The 17,366-nt window shown below is 41.2% G+C and overlaps 1 protein-coding gene across 3 annotated transcripts in view; it reads left to right on the top strand.

Moving 5' to 3' along the window:
• The first annotated feature begins 1,487 nt into the window (after positions 1–1,487).
• Positions 1,488–17,366, top strand: part of DIDO1 (death inducer-obliterator 1) — a 48,506-nt gene continuing 32,627 nt past the window's right edge. For all 3 annotated transcript variants that reach the window (XR_009278895.1, XM_058851015.1, XM_058851016.1), the window contains exons 1-4: positions 1,488–1,592; positions 14,042–14,229; positions 15,803–15,907; positions 16,227–17,130. Coding sequence is in view for 2 of the 3 variants with exons in the window: in XM_058851015.1 (XP_058706998.1) it covers positions 14,145–14,229; positions 15,803–15,907; positions 16,227–17,130 (1,094 nt within the window). In the remaining variant the exon portion in view is untranslated. The remainder of the gene's footprint in view (positions 1,593–14,041; positions 14,230–15,802; positions 15,908–16,226; positions 17,131–17,366) is intronic.

Here is a 17,366-nt window from a genome sequence, read left to right as displayed (position 1 = left end):
TTGTGTGTAAGAGGAATTTAATACCTGTTTCACTGTAGGATTCCTTATGGCAGGCGTCTCCCGTTCACTGCTGCTGTGCAATTCCTTGTTTTGCCTGGTCCCTCTCTGTTGGTGTGTAATTCCTGGTTTTGAGCACTCCCTAGATGCTAAATTTATCCATTAAAAGCATCTTATTAGCTTTTCCCAGAGCATAAATCACAGAGCAGCTTGATCTACCAAACCCTAAGGTATTTCCCCTCCATGTGATTTCATTTATTGCAGCTCTGTAGCTGCAGAACAAAATCTGAATTCCTGCTTGCCCGTAATTGTGGTGTTTTGTACTTTTGCACAGGACTCTGTTGTGGTTTTTTTACCTCTTGGTGTTCCTGGGTGGAGTATTAAAACTGCCCAGCTGGAGAAAGAGGCTGACTATGCTAATAGCAGGTTTGCCAGCATTATCCTGAGCTTTTGCCACTAGAAGTCTCATGAATAGACTCCTAAAAGATGTAATCAAATTACTTGACAGAATCCTGTAATTCTGTAGAATTATTTCTAGGTAGGGTTTTTTTTTAAACTCATGCTTTCATTCCTTAATCTCTGTATCTACCTGGAATCCACCTGAAACCTGTGTTATTCAATCCACAAGGAAAAACGTGCAGGATCAGGGTAATCAAAGAGCCAAACCTCACACCTTCAGCTGTCTAAATTCTCGTCAGGTTTTCAGGTCAGGAGTCTCTGTATGGTGTTGGGGGTCTTCTGTACCCCTCAGTGACTCTCAGGTGTGGATGTTTCTGGGTGCCAGTGTCCCAAAAAGCGACAGAAGGAATTCAAGGCGTAAATGGAAGTTACTTCTCTGTAGCTATTTGTTGCAGCTTGGATCCTGCAGTGGTTTTTGAGTAGCTTATTCACTGAGGAAGGATGTTTCCTGTGGAGGTGTTGGATGAGTAGATTCAGAGAACATTTCACTCCCAGCACTCAGTAACTTGGTGCCAGAGGAAGGCATTACAAACAGCAATTTGCCAAACAGTGTGAGTGGAACAGAAAACCCAACCAAATCCCAATGGTATGTGCACAGGTGGGGAGCACAGCTGCTGTGAGCAGGTGGCTGTGCAGCAGCAGCTTGGCTCCTCTGCCATGTTCCTCCGCTGCCCGTCCACCCTCACGAATCACGGCCAAAGCTGCCGTTCCCGGGATCAGCTCGGGTTTGCGAGCGGAGAAACGGGAACGGGCCTAAGGGAGCCCTGAGGGGCGCGGGGAGTGAGCGCAGAATGGGGACAGGCGCCACGCCGTGTGAGGAGCGGCCGCCATGGCGCTGAGGGTCCCGTATGATCACCGGCAGCCCCCAGGAGCGGTGGCCATGGCGCTGAGGGTCCCGTATGAGCACCGGCAGCCCCCAGGAGCGGTGGCCATGGCGCTGAGGGCGGGACCGCCGGGTCCTCCGAGAGTCCCCCGCCAAGGGCGGCGCTCTGGCCCCGCCGCCGCCATCTCGGTGTCGATGGTGGCGGGGGCGGGGCGGCCCCGCCCAGCGCTGCCGCGGAGCGAGGAGGAAATGGCGGCGCGGCGCGGCTGAGACCCTCGGCGGCCGCGGCGAGTGCCCTCCTTCCCTGCTCGCGGTGAGTGCGGGAGGCGGGTGGGGGAGCACCGGGTCGGGGGAAGAGTGGGAGCGGGGCCGCCGCTGCGGCCGGGAGGTCGCAGGAAAGGCGTCCTGGGTGCCTTTGGGTTTGCTATAAAATGGAGGCGGGAGGGCGGCCGGAGCAGCTCGGGAGTGGAGGGGGGGGCTGGTTTGGTTCCCCGGGGAGCAGCGGGGTGCGGGTACAGCACGGTCTGGCCCGGTCCAGAGGAGGCGGCGGCTCCGTGAGAGGCTCCGGAGGAAGCCTTTGGCTCACGCTGCAGCGGGGCCGGAGCGGAACGGCCGCTCCCCGTGTGGAGCGGGCTGAAGGCGGCTCCTCCATCTTGGGGGGAAGGAGAGGCGAGGAGAGGCGGGATGTGCTCGGAGCCCGTCGCCGTCATGGCCAAGCTGACGCCGGGAAGCTGCTTCGTGACGGCACCACCGACTGCACCCACCGGCCCCGGGCCCGCGCCGGCGGTGGCTTGGGCGGGGGAGCGTCCTTGGGGACCCAGAAACCCAACCGAGCCCAACCGAAATCCTTCCGGGGCTTCGGCGGGTGGGACTGAAACTTACCTGCCTTGGAGAGATGTTGATTTTCTCTGGGCAAAGGAGGGGATCTCTTTATTGGTGAGTTAAACACGAGGAGTTGGACTTTATCACGTTCTGCTGACTATTTTATAGGGAGAAAAAACCGAATATTTAGACAGTAGGAATTATTGGCCGGTTTTAAATATCTAATAAGTTTCTTGCTAATTCCCTATCTCTGCCATTAATGTACTTAAATACTGTCTCTTGGAGGTTGTGATAATTTGGAGCTGTTTGTTTGGCTTGTGAAAACCATTATTTGGTGGCGACCAAATTTTGTTTCATACAGTTAAATAGTTTATACCTCCAAGTAACAGCGTATGTTTTAGTTGTGGTTATAAAAATATTACTGTCTTAGCTTGTCCTTTTTAACTTAGAAAGAATGTTACAATCCCACAATGTGTTTTAAAATGCATGTGTATTATGCTCGCCCTGCAGTTTTTATCTCAAGTAATTTGAAACAGTGTAACATGCTCTTTTTCTTGCATGGGCGTTCATTGGTTTTTCTTTCAGGAACTTCTGGGAGAAAAAAACTGCTGATTCCTTTTATTTAGCTCAGAAAAAATGTATCTAGTATTCCTGAGTTCCCTGGGTTTTTTTTGTTTGGTTGGTTTTTCCCTGGATAATAGAGTTCAGATTTTTTTTCAGAAATTGCTCTTTTGAATACTTGGTAATCACAGTCGTGTTTAACTAAATTCTTTGGCAGGTGGTATTAAACTATATTTTGCCTTATTTTGTGATAACTTTTTCCACTGTTTTTTTGTTTATTTTTGTCAGTTTTCTTTTAAGGCATAATTTGAATTATTTTAGCTTTAACAGTCTTGGAGCTGCTTCTACAAACAAAATTTGCCAGCTATTTAAGCAATTTGATTGCTGTTCAATGAAAAATTATGTGTAGTTGCTGTCCAAGTGTACCATATACTGTGTTAATTGTAGTAGATATTCTGGGTTGTGCTCCACTTTTATGTGTGCCAGCTGCTTGTTATCATTCCTTGACATTTAAAACTTTCTATAGGAATAAATATAGAAGTAAGCTCAAAATAGCTCTTCAGTTAGACTTTAAATTTTTTTCCCTTGACAGTTCCAGAAACATGTCACACACATGAAGGTGTTTTAATGCACTAGGGTGAAAGACTAAAGGCTCAATTGGCCTTCAGCCTCCATTGAGACTGCTTGACGCCAGTGATTAGAAAATCAAATAATTGGTGCTTTCAAGACCAGCATTTAAATAATTTTTTTACAAAGTTTTTGTGTTTTTTGTTTCTTTAAGGGATATTTTCTATTGGTATGCAAATGAAGATTTTGCTGTGTTGCAAATATATGTACAGTAAAGAAATACCTGCAGTTTTTAAAACTGTTGAAATACACAATAATAATATAAACTAATGTCTATTCACACAGTGCTTCAGAGGGTGTTTTCATATAATTAAAAGATGTATTTTGATTAAAAAAAGCAAATAACACCAAAACCCTGAAACTCCCCAAGCAATACAAATAGAATCTAATCTAGGTTAGTAGATAAAATTGAATAAATATTTTTTCAGTGTCTAGTAGGCTCCCAAAAGCCAGTGTTTGCTCTGCTTAATTGAGCTTCACTACTTGAAGATTTTATGGCACTTGATCACATTATTTGTTTTTCAGTTTAAAATAGTAATTGTCTTTATAGATGTAACTTAATGACTGGGATTTTAATTCTGTACAGCCTGAAACTTTAAGCTGGAGGTATTAGTGGGAAGAGGAAGAGCAAGGATTAAAGGGGTTGTGCTGAGAAATATAAAACGTAACTGATAGAAGTGGGAGCAAGGCTGGGCTGGATGAGAGTGCCATTAGATGGCTTTAGTTGACAGAACTGGTGTCTGCATCAGTTTTGTTCTCTGGTGCACTTTCTGCCTTGTGTCTCTTGTCACAAGTAGGGCAGTGGTAGGAGATTCAAAGAGAGGATTTTCATACAAGTAAGATATCCCCAGTTTATGCAAGAGCTGGTTTCTGTTTGTGTAGGCAGTCAGGCCTGACTTCTCAGCTCTCAGTTAATGCTTGGAGGATTCACTGCTGGGAAGTTTTTATCTAAGGCAACTTCTGAAATAAGCAGATATTTGACAGGTGTTATTGATGGTGGTCTTGAGAGCACTGATAGACTTTAAGGTTAAAAATCTTAAATTTCCAGTTAGGCAGCTCAAACACACGTATTAAATGAGCATTATGCATGTTCTCCCAGTAAATGCGAATCAAAACTGGAAACTCAACTGTGTTTACTGCATCCTTAATAACATAATCAGTGTGCTGTAATTACTGTGTTTCACCAAATTTGGAAGAAGTTCATTTCTGTTTACTTCATTTAATGAAGCTGTTTTGATGAAATAATAAAAATGATAGCTAGTTTCAGGGGTTATATTTCAGCTCACTTTATACAAATAAAATAAGGAAAAATATAATATAACCACATGATTTTTGTTTTTTCAACATCTGTACTGGTAGGGTCAGAATCTTAAACTTTTAAGATTCTCTGATTTAGCTGTTCGATTTACAGCTGAACATTTTTAAAGGCCCTGATAAAGAACTAATTTCCCTGGTGTCCAGATGAAGGAATGCCAGAGGGTGTTAATTGCCTTCCTAAAGCAATGTCTCCTGGGTAGTTGCTAAAGAGATCAATTTCAGTAGCAGAAATTGAACATTAGGCAAATAAAGAGTATGTATTTGCAAAATATTTTCATTCAGGGTGATGGATGGAAAAGGAATGCTCAAGGTCCCATGTATTGACTGATACCCCAGCAGTGTTTGTAATTGATACTTCTGTTGACTAACTTTCAACCATGACTTGTAAAATTGGCTTTTGCTGGAGCCTTTAGAAGGTTTCTTGTAAAGAGATGATGGTGCTTGGGCTTTTAATCTAAGCATTTGACCATCTAAAATTGTGTTTGTTTCTTAATCTGTAGAAAAGAGGAGGGGGAAAAAACAGCAGAGCTCTCTACACTGCTTTGATTCTGCTCACAGCTTTCCTCAATGGGCAAAATCTGTTTGTTACCTGATTTTTGCTCATGCTGTTCACACCCTGAAAGCTGAAGTAAATCTGAGCTAAAACGTCAGGTTTTTGGGGGCTAAATTTTCATTGTTAGGCCAAGTATGGGAATATTTTACTCAGAGGAATGTGAGTAAAGGCTTTAGAAGGTGTTGTAGGAGTAATGAAATGCCAAATGTCAGTCTTTTACTAAGTTAGTATCTGCCTAGGCTACCCACAGAGCTGTGACTAGAAAATAAAAATGACACATATGTAATAGTTTTCTTCCCTCTTAAAAGTAATGTTTTCGTAAGTGTAGAAAGCACTACAGTCAGTATGAAATTTGTTTCCCAAACACAGTTACAGGTTTACAGCTTGGAAGATGTGCACAGTGTACATGCCCTGTGTTAGGGGGTACCTAAGTTTGTCAGTGGTATTGTCACAGTTCTGTCCCCAGTTGCTGACACAGAGCTGTGCTGACAAAGACTCTCCTGCCTACTGCCTACCTTAGAATATCTTTACCAATGTAACAGCTTCTTCCAAGGAATTGAATTGAACTTTCAAAGTCTTTTTTTCCCCCTGAGATGAACCACTTCCCTGGTTGGAATGGCCTGTGATAGTTCTGAGGTTATGTGTTCAGCTGCACTGAGAGCCCACTGCACAGGGTGGTGCTCACCTGCCCCACCCTGCAAACAGCACAGACAGGTAAAAGTACACTTTTGCAGATCTAATTACACCAATATGAGGCATTTGTGCCAGCGTAGCTCTGTTGATTAGGGGCTGTAGCCCTTAACCTTCCTGACTTTCGCAATTGTGACAGGCAACATCTGTAGTACTGATAGGATCTGTTACTAAATTAAATCTTTGAGTTTGCCAGATATCTGATGGGCCTGCTGCTAAAGTGTCTTGAGTATGTCTGTGAGAAATTGCTGTTTAGCTTAATTTAACTGTGAGAACTTCAGTCTGGCTCAAAGAAGCTCTTTTTGCTACTTGCCCAGAATAAAATGCCTGCAATGCCTGGTGCTGTTCTCATTTTGTGCATGACCTACCCAGCAGTCCATCCCTTCTTCCCTTGACTGCTCAGGTCCTGCGTGCTGCAATCTGAAGTAAGAGGGTTTCAACCTGAAAGACATGAAAATAAACTTCTGTGTGCGTGTGTTTTTTGCTTTGCATAAACCAGGGAGCTGCTCTGTGTTTCTGCTTGGTGCAGTTCTGTTGTACTGTGGAGTGGCTCGTTGTCTTTGCTCTCTAACTGCTGCTGGGCCCAGTCTGTGAGTGCTGCTAATCTGATATTCTGCTGCTGTGCACACACATTAAATTCCTCACTTCCAGGAGGTCCCACCTGCAAACCCTGCAGGGCTGCTGTCCTGTGTGAGCACAGGTTTCCATCCTGTGAGGCACTGGCCCTCCTATGAGGCTTATGTAAGGTAAGTGAGCAGCCTGACAGGAACCATGGAAAGCTCAATGGTGTTTTAGTTGCAGACACAGCAGAGGGTTTATAAGGTGTGACTAAAGACATTTTAATTTGGAAAGGTTAATGTCTTTATTATTGCAAATACAGAGATCAAGTGAGTGTATCTTGTTGTTAAGGGAAGCTATTTATTCTTGTAATTAATCAATTTTATTTTAAGAAGTAAGCTGTTAAGTTGGTTTACTCTAAAGTTAAATTTAAACTCTTCACTATTTTCTACATTTGAAAAGTATTGATCTTGTGAAATTTATCAATGTATTAAGTCCCATTTTTAATGATGGAAAAATCTAGGAGATTGAAAACTCGTTTCTGCATCTTTGAAAATTTCAAAAAATAGTTAATGTTTGTTTACATTTTAAATCTCATTAGTTGATTGGCATCAGTCAGCACTGTGTTTTGGTATGTGGTGTCATGTGAATGTGCACTTAATGGGCTCTCCTGTACCAAGGCAGGACGAGTGTTCATACCACGAGCATTTGAAAGAATTTTTCAGCGCCAAACAAAAAGGGCAGAAAGTCTGCAACCCACAAGGCTACACTGAAATGTCCCGAGTGTCCTGGATGCAGAGAGGTGGTAGCAATGGGTGCTACTGAATAATTCATGGCACCACATCATTACACCTCAGGGTCCTACAGTATCTTCGAAGGTTTCTTGATAAAACATCAGGGAGATTGAGGAAGGGGATCTCAACAGATGTGTAGAAACCTCTGGATTACTTTTTTCCTCACCTGCTCCCTCTGGCCATCTCACTGTATTGGTGTGCTCAGGTGTCTTCTGGGAGCTTTGCTTTCCTGTACCATAAACACCCTTTCTTTCCACCACCTTCACAGGGTGCAGATTCTTTGTCCTCTGGTTCAACCATTTCTATCTTGGGTCAGCCAGATCTCCCAAACCAGTCAGTTCTTTTCCATTACATTTGGCAGGAACTCGTTGGGGTACTCCACAGCACTGAAAAATGAGGCTTTACAAGGAGCAGAACCTCTCTGTAATGGGAAATGGGGAGGTGAGGACAGAAGCAGTGGGTCTGAGTAGACCAAGGTGTGTGAGAGTGGACTGTAGGTGTCCATGGTGCCATCCCTGACAAATCAATACCCTGCTGTGCTCTGTGCATCAGAAACTGAAGTACTGTCCTGATACTAAAATCTATCTTAAAACTAGATCTTGGTGATATTTTGTCTTAATTTGGCTGTAAGGTCTGCTCCTACTGGCCTAGAATAATTACTGCTTCCTGCGGTGTTTAAGAGCGCATGTTTTTTAAATTAGGCTGGGTTGTTCCTGAGGAGCATGGCTGTGTTACTGCTCAGTCTATATCTTGCAAATGTAAAAGCTTGTTAAATTTTTATAATGGGAATAATACATTGACTCTAGATTAGGAAGAAATGAACTGCCACTTTTAAGTTGTTAGCATTGTGGGTAGAGGAGGTGGTGGCTTTGTTTGTAATCTTGGGGTTAGTTTAATGTGTTTTATGATAGCCATCAAAGCACTTAAGAGGTAAGTGTTACAGGTTTTGTAGTGTTACTTCTCTTTGGTTTTATTCTTTTAGTTCTAATTTATAAGCATTGAAATACTGGTATATGATTTTTAATATGGTATTTCAAATGATAACTGGTATAAAATTTTTGTATTTACCAGGAATATCTGGACTTTTGACCTTTAGCTGCAGCTTGGCTGTAGCAGTCAAGCAGTGATATCGACATTTATTTGGAGTGCAGGGGAGGAGTTATGATCACAATTTTCTTGTCTCACAAACTCCAGACTCAAGTTTAGGGCTGTGACTTCTCATTTTTCAGCTCTCATTTCCTGTCACAAGCTCCATTTCCCAACTGTTTGGAAGATGTTTCCCTTCCTTCATAAGATACTTAAATTAGGGAGCAGTGGATACATTTTACATATAAATGAAAGGCTGTCCCTCCAGTGCAATCTGATTTTCTGTTCCTTTCTGTGCCAGTAGAATATCTGTCCTTGAATCTTTCATGGCAGAGCAGGTGGAGGGAACATCTCCAGAGCCAGGGCAGAACCTGTTCCTGCTGTTCTTGGTCACTGACTTGCACTTTTGTCCCTGGTCTCCCTGGAACTGCTTGTTCCTGTACAAAGTAGGTGATGCCCTACTGGCATCTGTAGGGCTGCTTTTGTAGTGATTGTTGATACAAGGGATTAATTTTGCTGCTGCTTAGCAGAAAGTAAAGGTTTCCCAGCTATCATCTTTGCCAAAAAGGGATGCAGAATAATTTTCAGTGGGATCAATCTTTTGAGTAGGAGTGCATCAGCTAACCCATGCCAACATTTATTTGCATCAGAAATTAAATCCTTATATGAATTCTCATACTATTTTGTTTTACCTCATGTGGTTCTATTTGCTGATTAGGAATTTTTAACACTTAAGGGAGACTATCATAGGCCAAGCCCAGTAACTCTTTTACAGGGAATAAAATGACAAGATAGTGTAAATTGGGACTGAATTAACTGTTACATCATTCTGGAAAGGATGTTTTCTGTACTTCTGTAACATCCTGCAGTTTCTTTGATATTCAAGAAACCTGACTGGCATATCTTTGTTTCAGCCAAGTACTTTGCATATGAAGCTAATTCTGAAGAAAGCCATAGAAAAAATATATCTAAAAACCAGGTACAAGTCATTCTAACTGAAGCTACTATCTATACTGGAACAGACTGGATTTGTGTTAGGACATGGACGTGAAATTCATCTCTACTGAATGATAACTGCTTTGAAAATCTAGCTGGTGTAAAATCACACTTTGAATTTCTTTGCAGGTGCAAAGAGTCTGTCTTCACTAACTCTCCTGTTCAGACCTTATACTGGCCATTGTCATTGTTGAGATTTCCATCCTGTCCTCGGGGCATGGCCATTGCATTTCCATAATGCATCTAAAACAACAACTGGAATTTCAGTATGAAGATTTTAAATATCTAAAAGATGTATGTGTTGTCTATCACAGGTTTAAAATAGGAGTGAATCTTCCTTCGATGGCTGTTTGTGTAGGGAGGAGTATGTGTGTTATCTTTTTAAAATCAGACATTTCTGTAGAGTTCTCAATTCAAGTAGCAGATAAGAGAATGAATAGGTGTCAGGTTTTAATCATTTGGACTAAAGTGTTTGTCCAACGGGCTGGTGTAATCCCTAATGAGCTGCCAGCTTTGGTGCAGATTACAGCAGTTTAGCTGAGTGTTGAGTGCTGACATCCAAGATCAGAGAATAGGCAGCATATTTTGCTATCTGGATGTGAGAGTGAGGGAATAAAGATCCCTGGTCTTTCATACATATTCCTCAAACACTGAATAAAATCCCCAGTAAACTGAATCTGAAGAATTTGTCCTGAATACTGTCAATTTTTTTTGTATGCAAATCCTCAGATAAAAGAAATTAAGTTACTTTTTTGGGATGGGTTTAGTTCGTGTTTACTAGGCTTCTTTTCAAGATTGTTTTTTGGAGTGAAGTCTTCCCGGTTAACTGAAGCAGGGAATTCTTAATGCAGTTAAAACAATCTGCTCCAGAAATGACAAAACCTTGATGCAGTCAGAGGACCCATTGAGCTTTTATTTCTTCTTCAGATAAATGAGAAAAAATAAAAGTGGAAATTCCAATCTGAATGAATATTTGTCATAATTTATTGAATCGTCCTTTATCTAGAAATACAAGCACAGAAAGATGGGCAAATGTTGCTTTTCTTGAAAAAGTTTGCCGTGTGCTCAGATAAAGATGTTATGTTGGGCACCCTGAGAAGGGCTTAATGAAGTCAGCAACACCAGGTCCAGATGTCTTCACAGCCCATCCTGCCATGAATATCTCAGCTCTGTATTACTGGCAGAGATAATCTTTCCTTTTTCACCTGTGATGTCTGAGTGCTGGCTCACAATGGAAGGCACTAGATAAGTGTTCTTCCAGTGTGGAAGACTTTCTGAATGTGAAAGGGTGATTACAAGCAGGGTTTTTTGTTCGGTTAGTGGAGGTGTGTTGGAGATTGGAATTTTAATGAGTGTTGTAAGGGGGATTTGAAATTTGGGACTCTCTTCTCAGTCTCTGATTCAATTGGCTGCTGAGTCTGCTCTGGAATGTCTTCAGTCTGTTTATTGAAAACCACAAGGGTTTGCAGTATTTGGAGAATCCACAGGGCTACTGAATGTGGGTGCTGGGCTTTCTGCTCTTGCAGTGTGGCAGCCCTGTGATTGATTTCAGGTTTGTTGCTCCTTGGGAATAGTTGATGAAATTGAAACTAAAAGCTTGTGACAGTTCTGTGATATTAATAGGGTACAATACTTCTGTGCTTCCATTGCTTCTGGATATAAGTCTGGAATGTAATCAAGTGCCTAACTTATTTTGGAAAAATTGAAACATTTTACCTGAAAACTAATGGGAGAGGAAAAAACTAAATGTTTCCTTGACTGGAACTTCTTTCTTGAGATACTGTGCATCAGCTTTATCCTCCACTTCCAGTTAAGTGACTGTTCTGTTTCACTGGAATGCTCATGCTACTAAAGCAGCTCTGGATTTGTATGTTTAAATTAATTCATAGTTAGACATTTTCCCACTGGAGACTGCTTCTTACAGAAGCTGTGAACCCCTGCAGGAACCTGACATTTTGAACATATTTCTGTTCATGTTAGTTTGCCTTTTTATCCCATCATTTATAGAGATTCTTGCCTCAGTTTTTTCAGGGGAACAAAATAACCTTTCTAATATTCTGCAGAATATTAGATACAGTTACCTAACATAGAAAGATGGGATGATGCTGATGGGAATTTTCTGCTAGGGGAAATACAATAATTTTTAGCTTTCAGCTGGAGCTTCCAGTTTCAGAAATGTGATTAATATATTGTGTTAAGAGAAATAAGTAAAGTTATCAAGGACGTTCAGCTCATTTAAAACAAGATTGCCAGTTCACTGCTTTGGCTGGCATTTCTGTCAGTATCTCTGCTGCAGTTGAACACTGAACTTGAGAACAAACAGAACAAAGAGAACAAAAAATTCCACTGAATCTGGAAGAAAAAGAAGTATTTGAAGATTCCAAAGTTCCATATGTTGTTGTAAATATTTTTGCAGGCAGTTTGTAGAACATTTGCTTAGAAGTGCAAAGTAGAATTGTGAGTTAAGGCTTCATCCTTTTGTGTTTTGATAATACTTGATTTTTCAGCTTCTTTTATGCAATTAAGTTTAACCTGTATTAAGATGCAATTCTGCAAGAGCAGGTTCATGTAAAGTAAGTTTGAAACTTCCTCTATTTTTCATGAAAAATATTTTGAACAGCATGGGAAAGGAAAAAGTGGAGATACTAAGTAATAATAAGAAACAATCAGGCATTTTATAGCAAACATATGGGCTCTGTAACTTTAGTGTTTTAAGTGCACTATATTTTATATATATATATGTATATATTTATCCCTCAAATTTGGAATTATTTTAAAATTAAGGTTCTGTAATTTTTTTTTTCCTGTAGGTAATGGTGATAATACAGGTAATAACAATTAGACAATATCTACTAGAGCAAAAAGAATGACTCTGGCATAGAATCTTTGTTTTCAGGTATTACAGGTGTTAATGGTGTTCTCTGTTAAATCAGAGCTGTGCCCTGAGCTGCTGAGCCACTGGGTGGGCAGTGAGTAACCCTGGAAAATGTGCTTTGTGTTCAACCATCTTTGTCTCCTAAGAGATGATGCTGGCTCTGGGTTTGGAATGTTGTGGTGATTCTTGGTGACTCAAACGTAATTTGAAGAGCAGGTTGCACACAGGGGCTTGAATGTCCGGGTGCAGCACTGTGAACACAGCCCTGCAGACAGTTCCTTCTTTAGGTTCAGTACCCAAACAGGAGGTACTTTTTGTGTCTGCTGGAGCCTTAGTTTGTTTCATATCTTAATACAGAGATAAACAAGAAGTGATTAGCTGACTTCCCTCTCCCTTTAGGCATATCACTTAAAAATTGTGTGATGTGTGATCAGTTGGAGATTCTAAACAGGGATTGAAAGGTTCTTACAGAACTACACTGTGGAAGGTGGCACTGTAAACTCAGTGGCAGATTCCCCAGATATAATCCCTGATTGAGACAATGGAGGAGAATACCCATTAGAGCAGGTATTCAGGGCCGTGAAATACAGCACCAGGATCTTTCTAACCAGTGTGTTCTGTTCTTTTTTGCTGTTTAATTTTTTCTCCTGTTCTTTGAGAGGTAGTGGTTGGCTGAGGCAAAGAATGTATGTAATCCCCTATAGAAAAGGCACAGGGGAAAGAAGAAATGCTGATATGAGTCTAGCTCTATGCTCCAGTTAGTACAATTAGTATTGTTTTTACTAATTCCGTCCTGCCACCGTCATGCAAATCTTGTGATTTATAGTTCATGAAATAAAGTGATCCACTGATGAAAATTGCATTTGGGGAGAGTTTTGTCTTCTCCCCATTCCTTATTTTTCAGGACAGTGACACTGGAGAACACCTAGAGATGATGATTGCTTAAGGAGTAAAAAGTGGTTTTTGAAGAGCACAGATGCTTTAGAAGTTGGGGCTTCAGAGATTTGAAAAGAATACAAAAAATAATTAATTAAAATCAAACTTAGACTATATATTGGCGTGTCTATGGGGGATTATCTAACCCATGTTCAAATTTGTATATCTCCTCACCTGAAGTATTAATAACCAATTTTTATTCCTTTCAGAGAATTATTATTGTTCTAATGTCCTACACCTGCTGTGGCAGTTCCCCTGTGTCTTTAATTGCAGGGTGCTGAAGCACAGGGTCTGTGTTCAGTTTCGCTCTTTTGTCTTCACTAATTTATGTCATAGTCCAGTTCATCCTGTCCAGCTGGTCCTTCTTTACCTCCCAAATTCTTTTATACTGTTCTTGTAGTCTGGTAGTTACTTTGTGTTAATGCAGGCATTGCCTACTGATGATCAAACTTATGTGCTCAAAGCTGCAGTGTCTCCTGGACTGAAATTTTGTATAAATCAGTAAATCTGCCCTATTGTAAACTGGGCCATGCTAATGGAGTTGAAAAGCATTTCTGTATTTTCATTGACAGTCTGCACTTAGTAAATTCCGCTCTCAGAATGCTGTTAAATACTGCCCATGGACTAAATTCTTCATTAGTTTTGTTGCTGTTCTGGAAATCTTTATTGAATCTAAATGAATTAATGAGAGTGCAGTCATCTTTTATGTTTCTTTCAAAGGTCTTGGCTGTTGGTATCTGGGGAGGTGCTATTGCTTAATTTTGACATTTTTTTCCAGTTGCATTTTTTCCTGTTTTTCGGAAAGTGCAAAACTGTCAAGAAGACAAAATAATGGAGTTTGCTTTATTATGTAATACAAGCAAACCAATTCCAAATTCAGTTAAACAACAGTAAGATAAGTTAATAAATATATCGATGCCTTATTTTGTCCCTTTCTTTTTTTCCAGGAGCCAGCAGGAAAACGAGGATTGATAGCATTTGGACGTGCTGACAACTCAGAGATTGTGTGGCACTTGTGAGTCAGGAAATCCAGCATGTGCTGGCTGGAGGATGCTGAATGACTCTGATCCTGTGCTGCCCTCCTCTGGCTCAGCTCTTCAAGGAGAAACAATTCGAGCCTCTGATGCTGTGTCAGGTACAGAGGACATTGGAGAGCATTCTTAGTTATTTACATTCTAGCTGAAATTTAGATCTCAGAATTTGGGTAACCTCTGCTTGTAGGTTTGAACATTTCTTCATGTTCCAGAGTAACCAGAGATGTAAATTTTAACTGTTTTGACTTGCTCCCTTAATTATGTTGTGACCTTTTTGGTAGAAATATCATTTTAGTGCTGTTAAAAAAAGGAGTTAAAAATTTATCGTTAGTTTTTTTAATGGGGGAGCTTAAAAAGAATTTCATCTTGGATTGAGACAGTTTGAGCTCTTTACCTGTAGACTGCAGGCTTAAATTTCACATTTTATTCTGTCTCTAACATGAAAAGTTATCAGTTACTATTTAAATTAATGTTCTGACGTCTGCTGCTTTTCCAGTGACATTTATAGTATTCACAGTTACAACTGAGGTGTTAAATTTTTCAACGTATCTGCATAGATTTTTATGTTTCCATAGCATTGCCCCTTAACATTTCTGTTCCAGCAGTGTTAGATGTAACACTGAAAGCACAGGATTTGCAGAGGAGGGATTGTGTTAAGACAGAACAGTAATGGAAGTGATGCAGTATATGAAATGAGGAGGCATTTATTCCCAGGAAACATTGGAAAATGGGAAAAGCTTGCTGAAGAATGCCTCTGAAAACTTGTAGCTGTGTTCAAAGCATCTGATTCTTCAGTGCTGTTACTTGGGAATTCTGCTCATGTTCCCTTTTGGCTTACCTTTGTAGTTCCTCAGCCAGGGATACACATATCCAGAAACATCCTTGTGGAGAGTTGGGGTGTGTTCTTTGTTTCCAAATAATTTTCTATTTAGCCTGTTTGAGGTGCAGTTAGTACTGCACATTCCAGTTCCTGGGGAGCAGTGGCACTGCATGGCTGCAGAGCAGTGTCTGTGCCCTTAGGAGCAGTTCCAGGGTATGCAGCTCATTGGAAATGTATTAACTTGAGTACTTGTTCAAACCAGGTTATTCCTGAATTTATCAAAATACAGATCCTACATTTATTTCTGTCAGTTTCTCCTGCCTTTTCAAATAACAGAATCTTCTAGTAAGGTAGGAAAGACTTGTGAAAACAGATCTTCTTGTCAGCACAGATTTTCTGGGTTTTTTTTGTGGCTGAGTCTGTGACAGTTGGAGGTTCTTTGCTGAGTCAGGTTTTTTTGGGTCATTCTGGTAGATCACATAGGCTGAAAACATTTTTGTAAATAACCATGTCAAGGACCAGCCTTTCTTACATTTCATTCCACACAGAAGTGAGTGGAACTGCTGTAGAGTTTTTCCGCAGACAAACTCCAGGGAGTAGTGTCATACTATGAAGGAGTTCTTTGTTTGGCTTTTTTTTGAGAAATACCAGAAAATATCAGAAATCCTGAGACGACTCTGTAATATATGTCAATACAGTATCCAAACCCACATATTTAACTTAGCACTTTGAAGGAATGTTTGTGGCTTGAAATACAAGTGTTTGTTACAATTAATACTGAGATCAGAATATTTGATAATTATTTAGACTGAATATTTTTGAATGCGAGTTTTGGACATTTTGTTTCTGTTCAGCATTTCAGAGTGGGGACAGTGTTGCCTGTACTATGGAACAAGCTGGAAACACAGTGCCATTAGAGTCTGAACCTAATACTGACAACATGGAAAACAGTTCTCCTGGTAAGAGTTCTTCCTTTGCAATTGAAAGTGTGCTTATTTGTCCATCATTTATGTGTGTTACATGTGTGTCAATTATTTTAAATAACTCAAGAGTTTGTAACAGGCACAGCTGGACTATGTGGTCACAGTGATCAGTGATGTGTGTAATTACTACTGCTGGTGTATTACATTCACAAGAAAAGATTTTATCTGTTTTGAGGCTCATCATATGAAGTAGAGGTACATGGATGTCACAAAGAAAATAACGTTGAAGAAAGGTTTTGAGAAAGCACATTATTTGTCATCACCACCACTTTATTAACTCTTTCCTTGTTTTTAGCATCAGTGTTGGATGATAAAGGTGAGCAAAGCAATGAGGAGGAACAAAAATCTGTCAAGCCAACAAGTAAAGAGTTCAGGAAAACCTGGGGGTTTCGGAGGACCACGATTGCCAAGAGAGAGGGTGCAGGAGATGTTGATGTGGACTCCAGTGAGCAGCAGCCTCAGCAGCAGCAAGGCATAAACCTCAGGAGGAGTGGACGGCAGCCAAAGCGCACAGAGAGAGTGGAAGAGTTCCTGACCACAGTGAGGCGCAGGGGCAGGAGGAGTGTTCCCACTACCCTGGAGGATTCCAGTGAAGCAGCCTCTGGGCCAGCCACGGATGCTGAAACTGCTTCTGAGGACAGTGTTGAAAGCACTCCAGATACAAAACCTGTCACTCGGAGGATTTGCACCAGGAGTTGTAAGGAGCAGAAAAGTCCTAAAAGCAGACCCACAAAAGAGGAAGAGGAAGAAGAAGAGGAGGAGGAGGAAGAGGAAGATGCTACTTCTGATAGTGACAGTGATGGGTTAACACTAAAGGAACTGCAGAATCGGCTAAGAAAGAAACGTGTTGAGCAGAAACCTCAGCTGGTGTTGAAGGATGTGCAGAACCACCTGAGGAAAAGGAATTCAGAGCAAGATCCTGCCAAAACAGGTGATGTCACACCTGAAAAACAGGAGGAGTCTGAGCTGCCTGTCAAACAGGAGCCTGAGACTGCAGACAGCACTGAGATTGCAAGTCAGGTAGTTGTGTCTGAGGAGGACACAGAAGACCTTGAGGCCCAGAAGGAGGAAAAGCCAGCCCTTGGTGCAAAGGGAGCCTCGGATGAGGAACCCGAAGAACAGCCCAAAAGCAAACCCGAGTCTGAGATCTACGACCCAAATGCCCTGTACTGTATTTGTCGTCAGCCTCATAACAACAGGTAGGCAAAGGGCTCAGCTGCAGACACACTGCAAGAACTTAGAATTTTTCTGTGATGAAAAATGAAGCCAAGGTGCTAGTGCTTACTTTGTGAATGAGCTTTTGGGTTTGTTGAATTTTGGTGGGGAGTTCATAACAAGTACTTAAAAGAGCATAAACAAACACAGAAATAACCAGTGAGGCAGAACCTTGCACTGGTGCTTTATTGGGGTGCTTAAGTTGTGTTACTTGAAATAT

Source organism: Poecile atricapillus, chromosome 15 (genome assembly GCF_030490865.1).
Source record: "Poecile atricapillus isolate bPoeAtr1 chromosome 15, bPoeAtr1.hap1, whole genome shotgun sequence".
Lineage (NCBI taxonomy): Eukaryota > Metazoa > Chordata > Aves > Passeriformes > Paridae > Poecile > Poecile atricapillus.
Note: the sequence above shows the minus strand (reverse complement) of the source record. Positions and strands in the feature narration are given on the sequence as shown.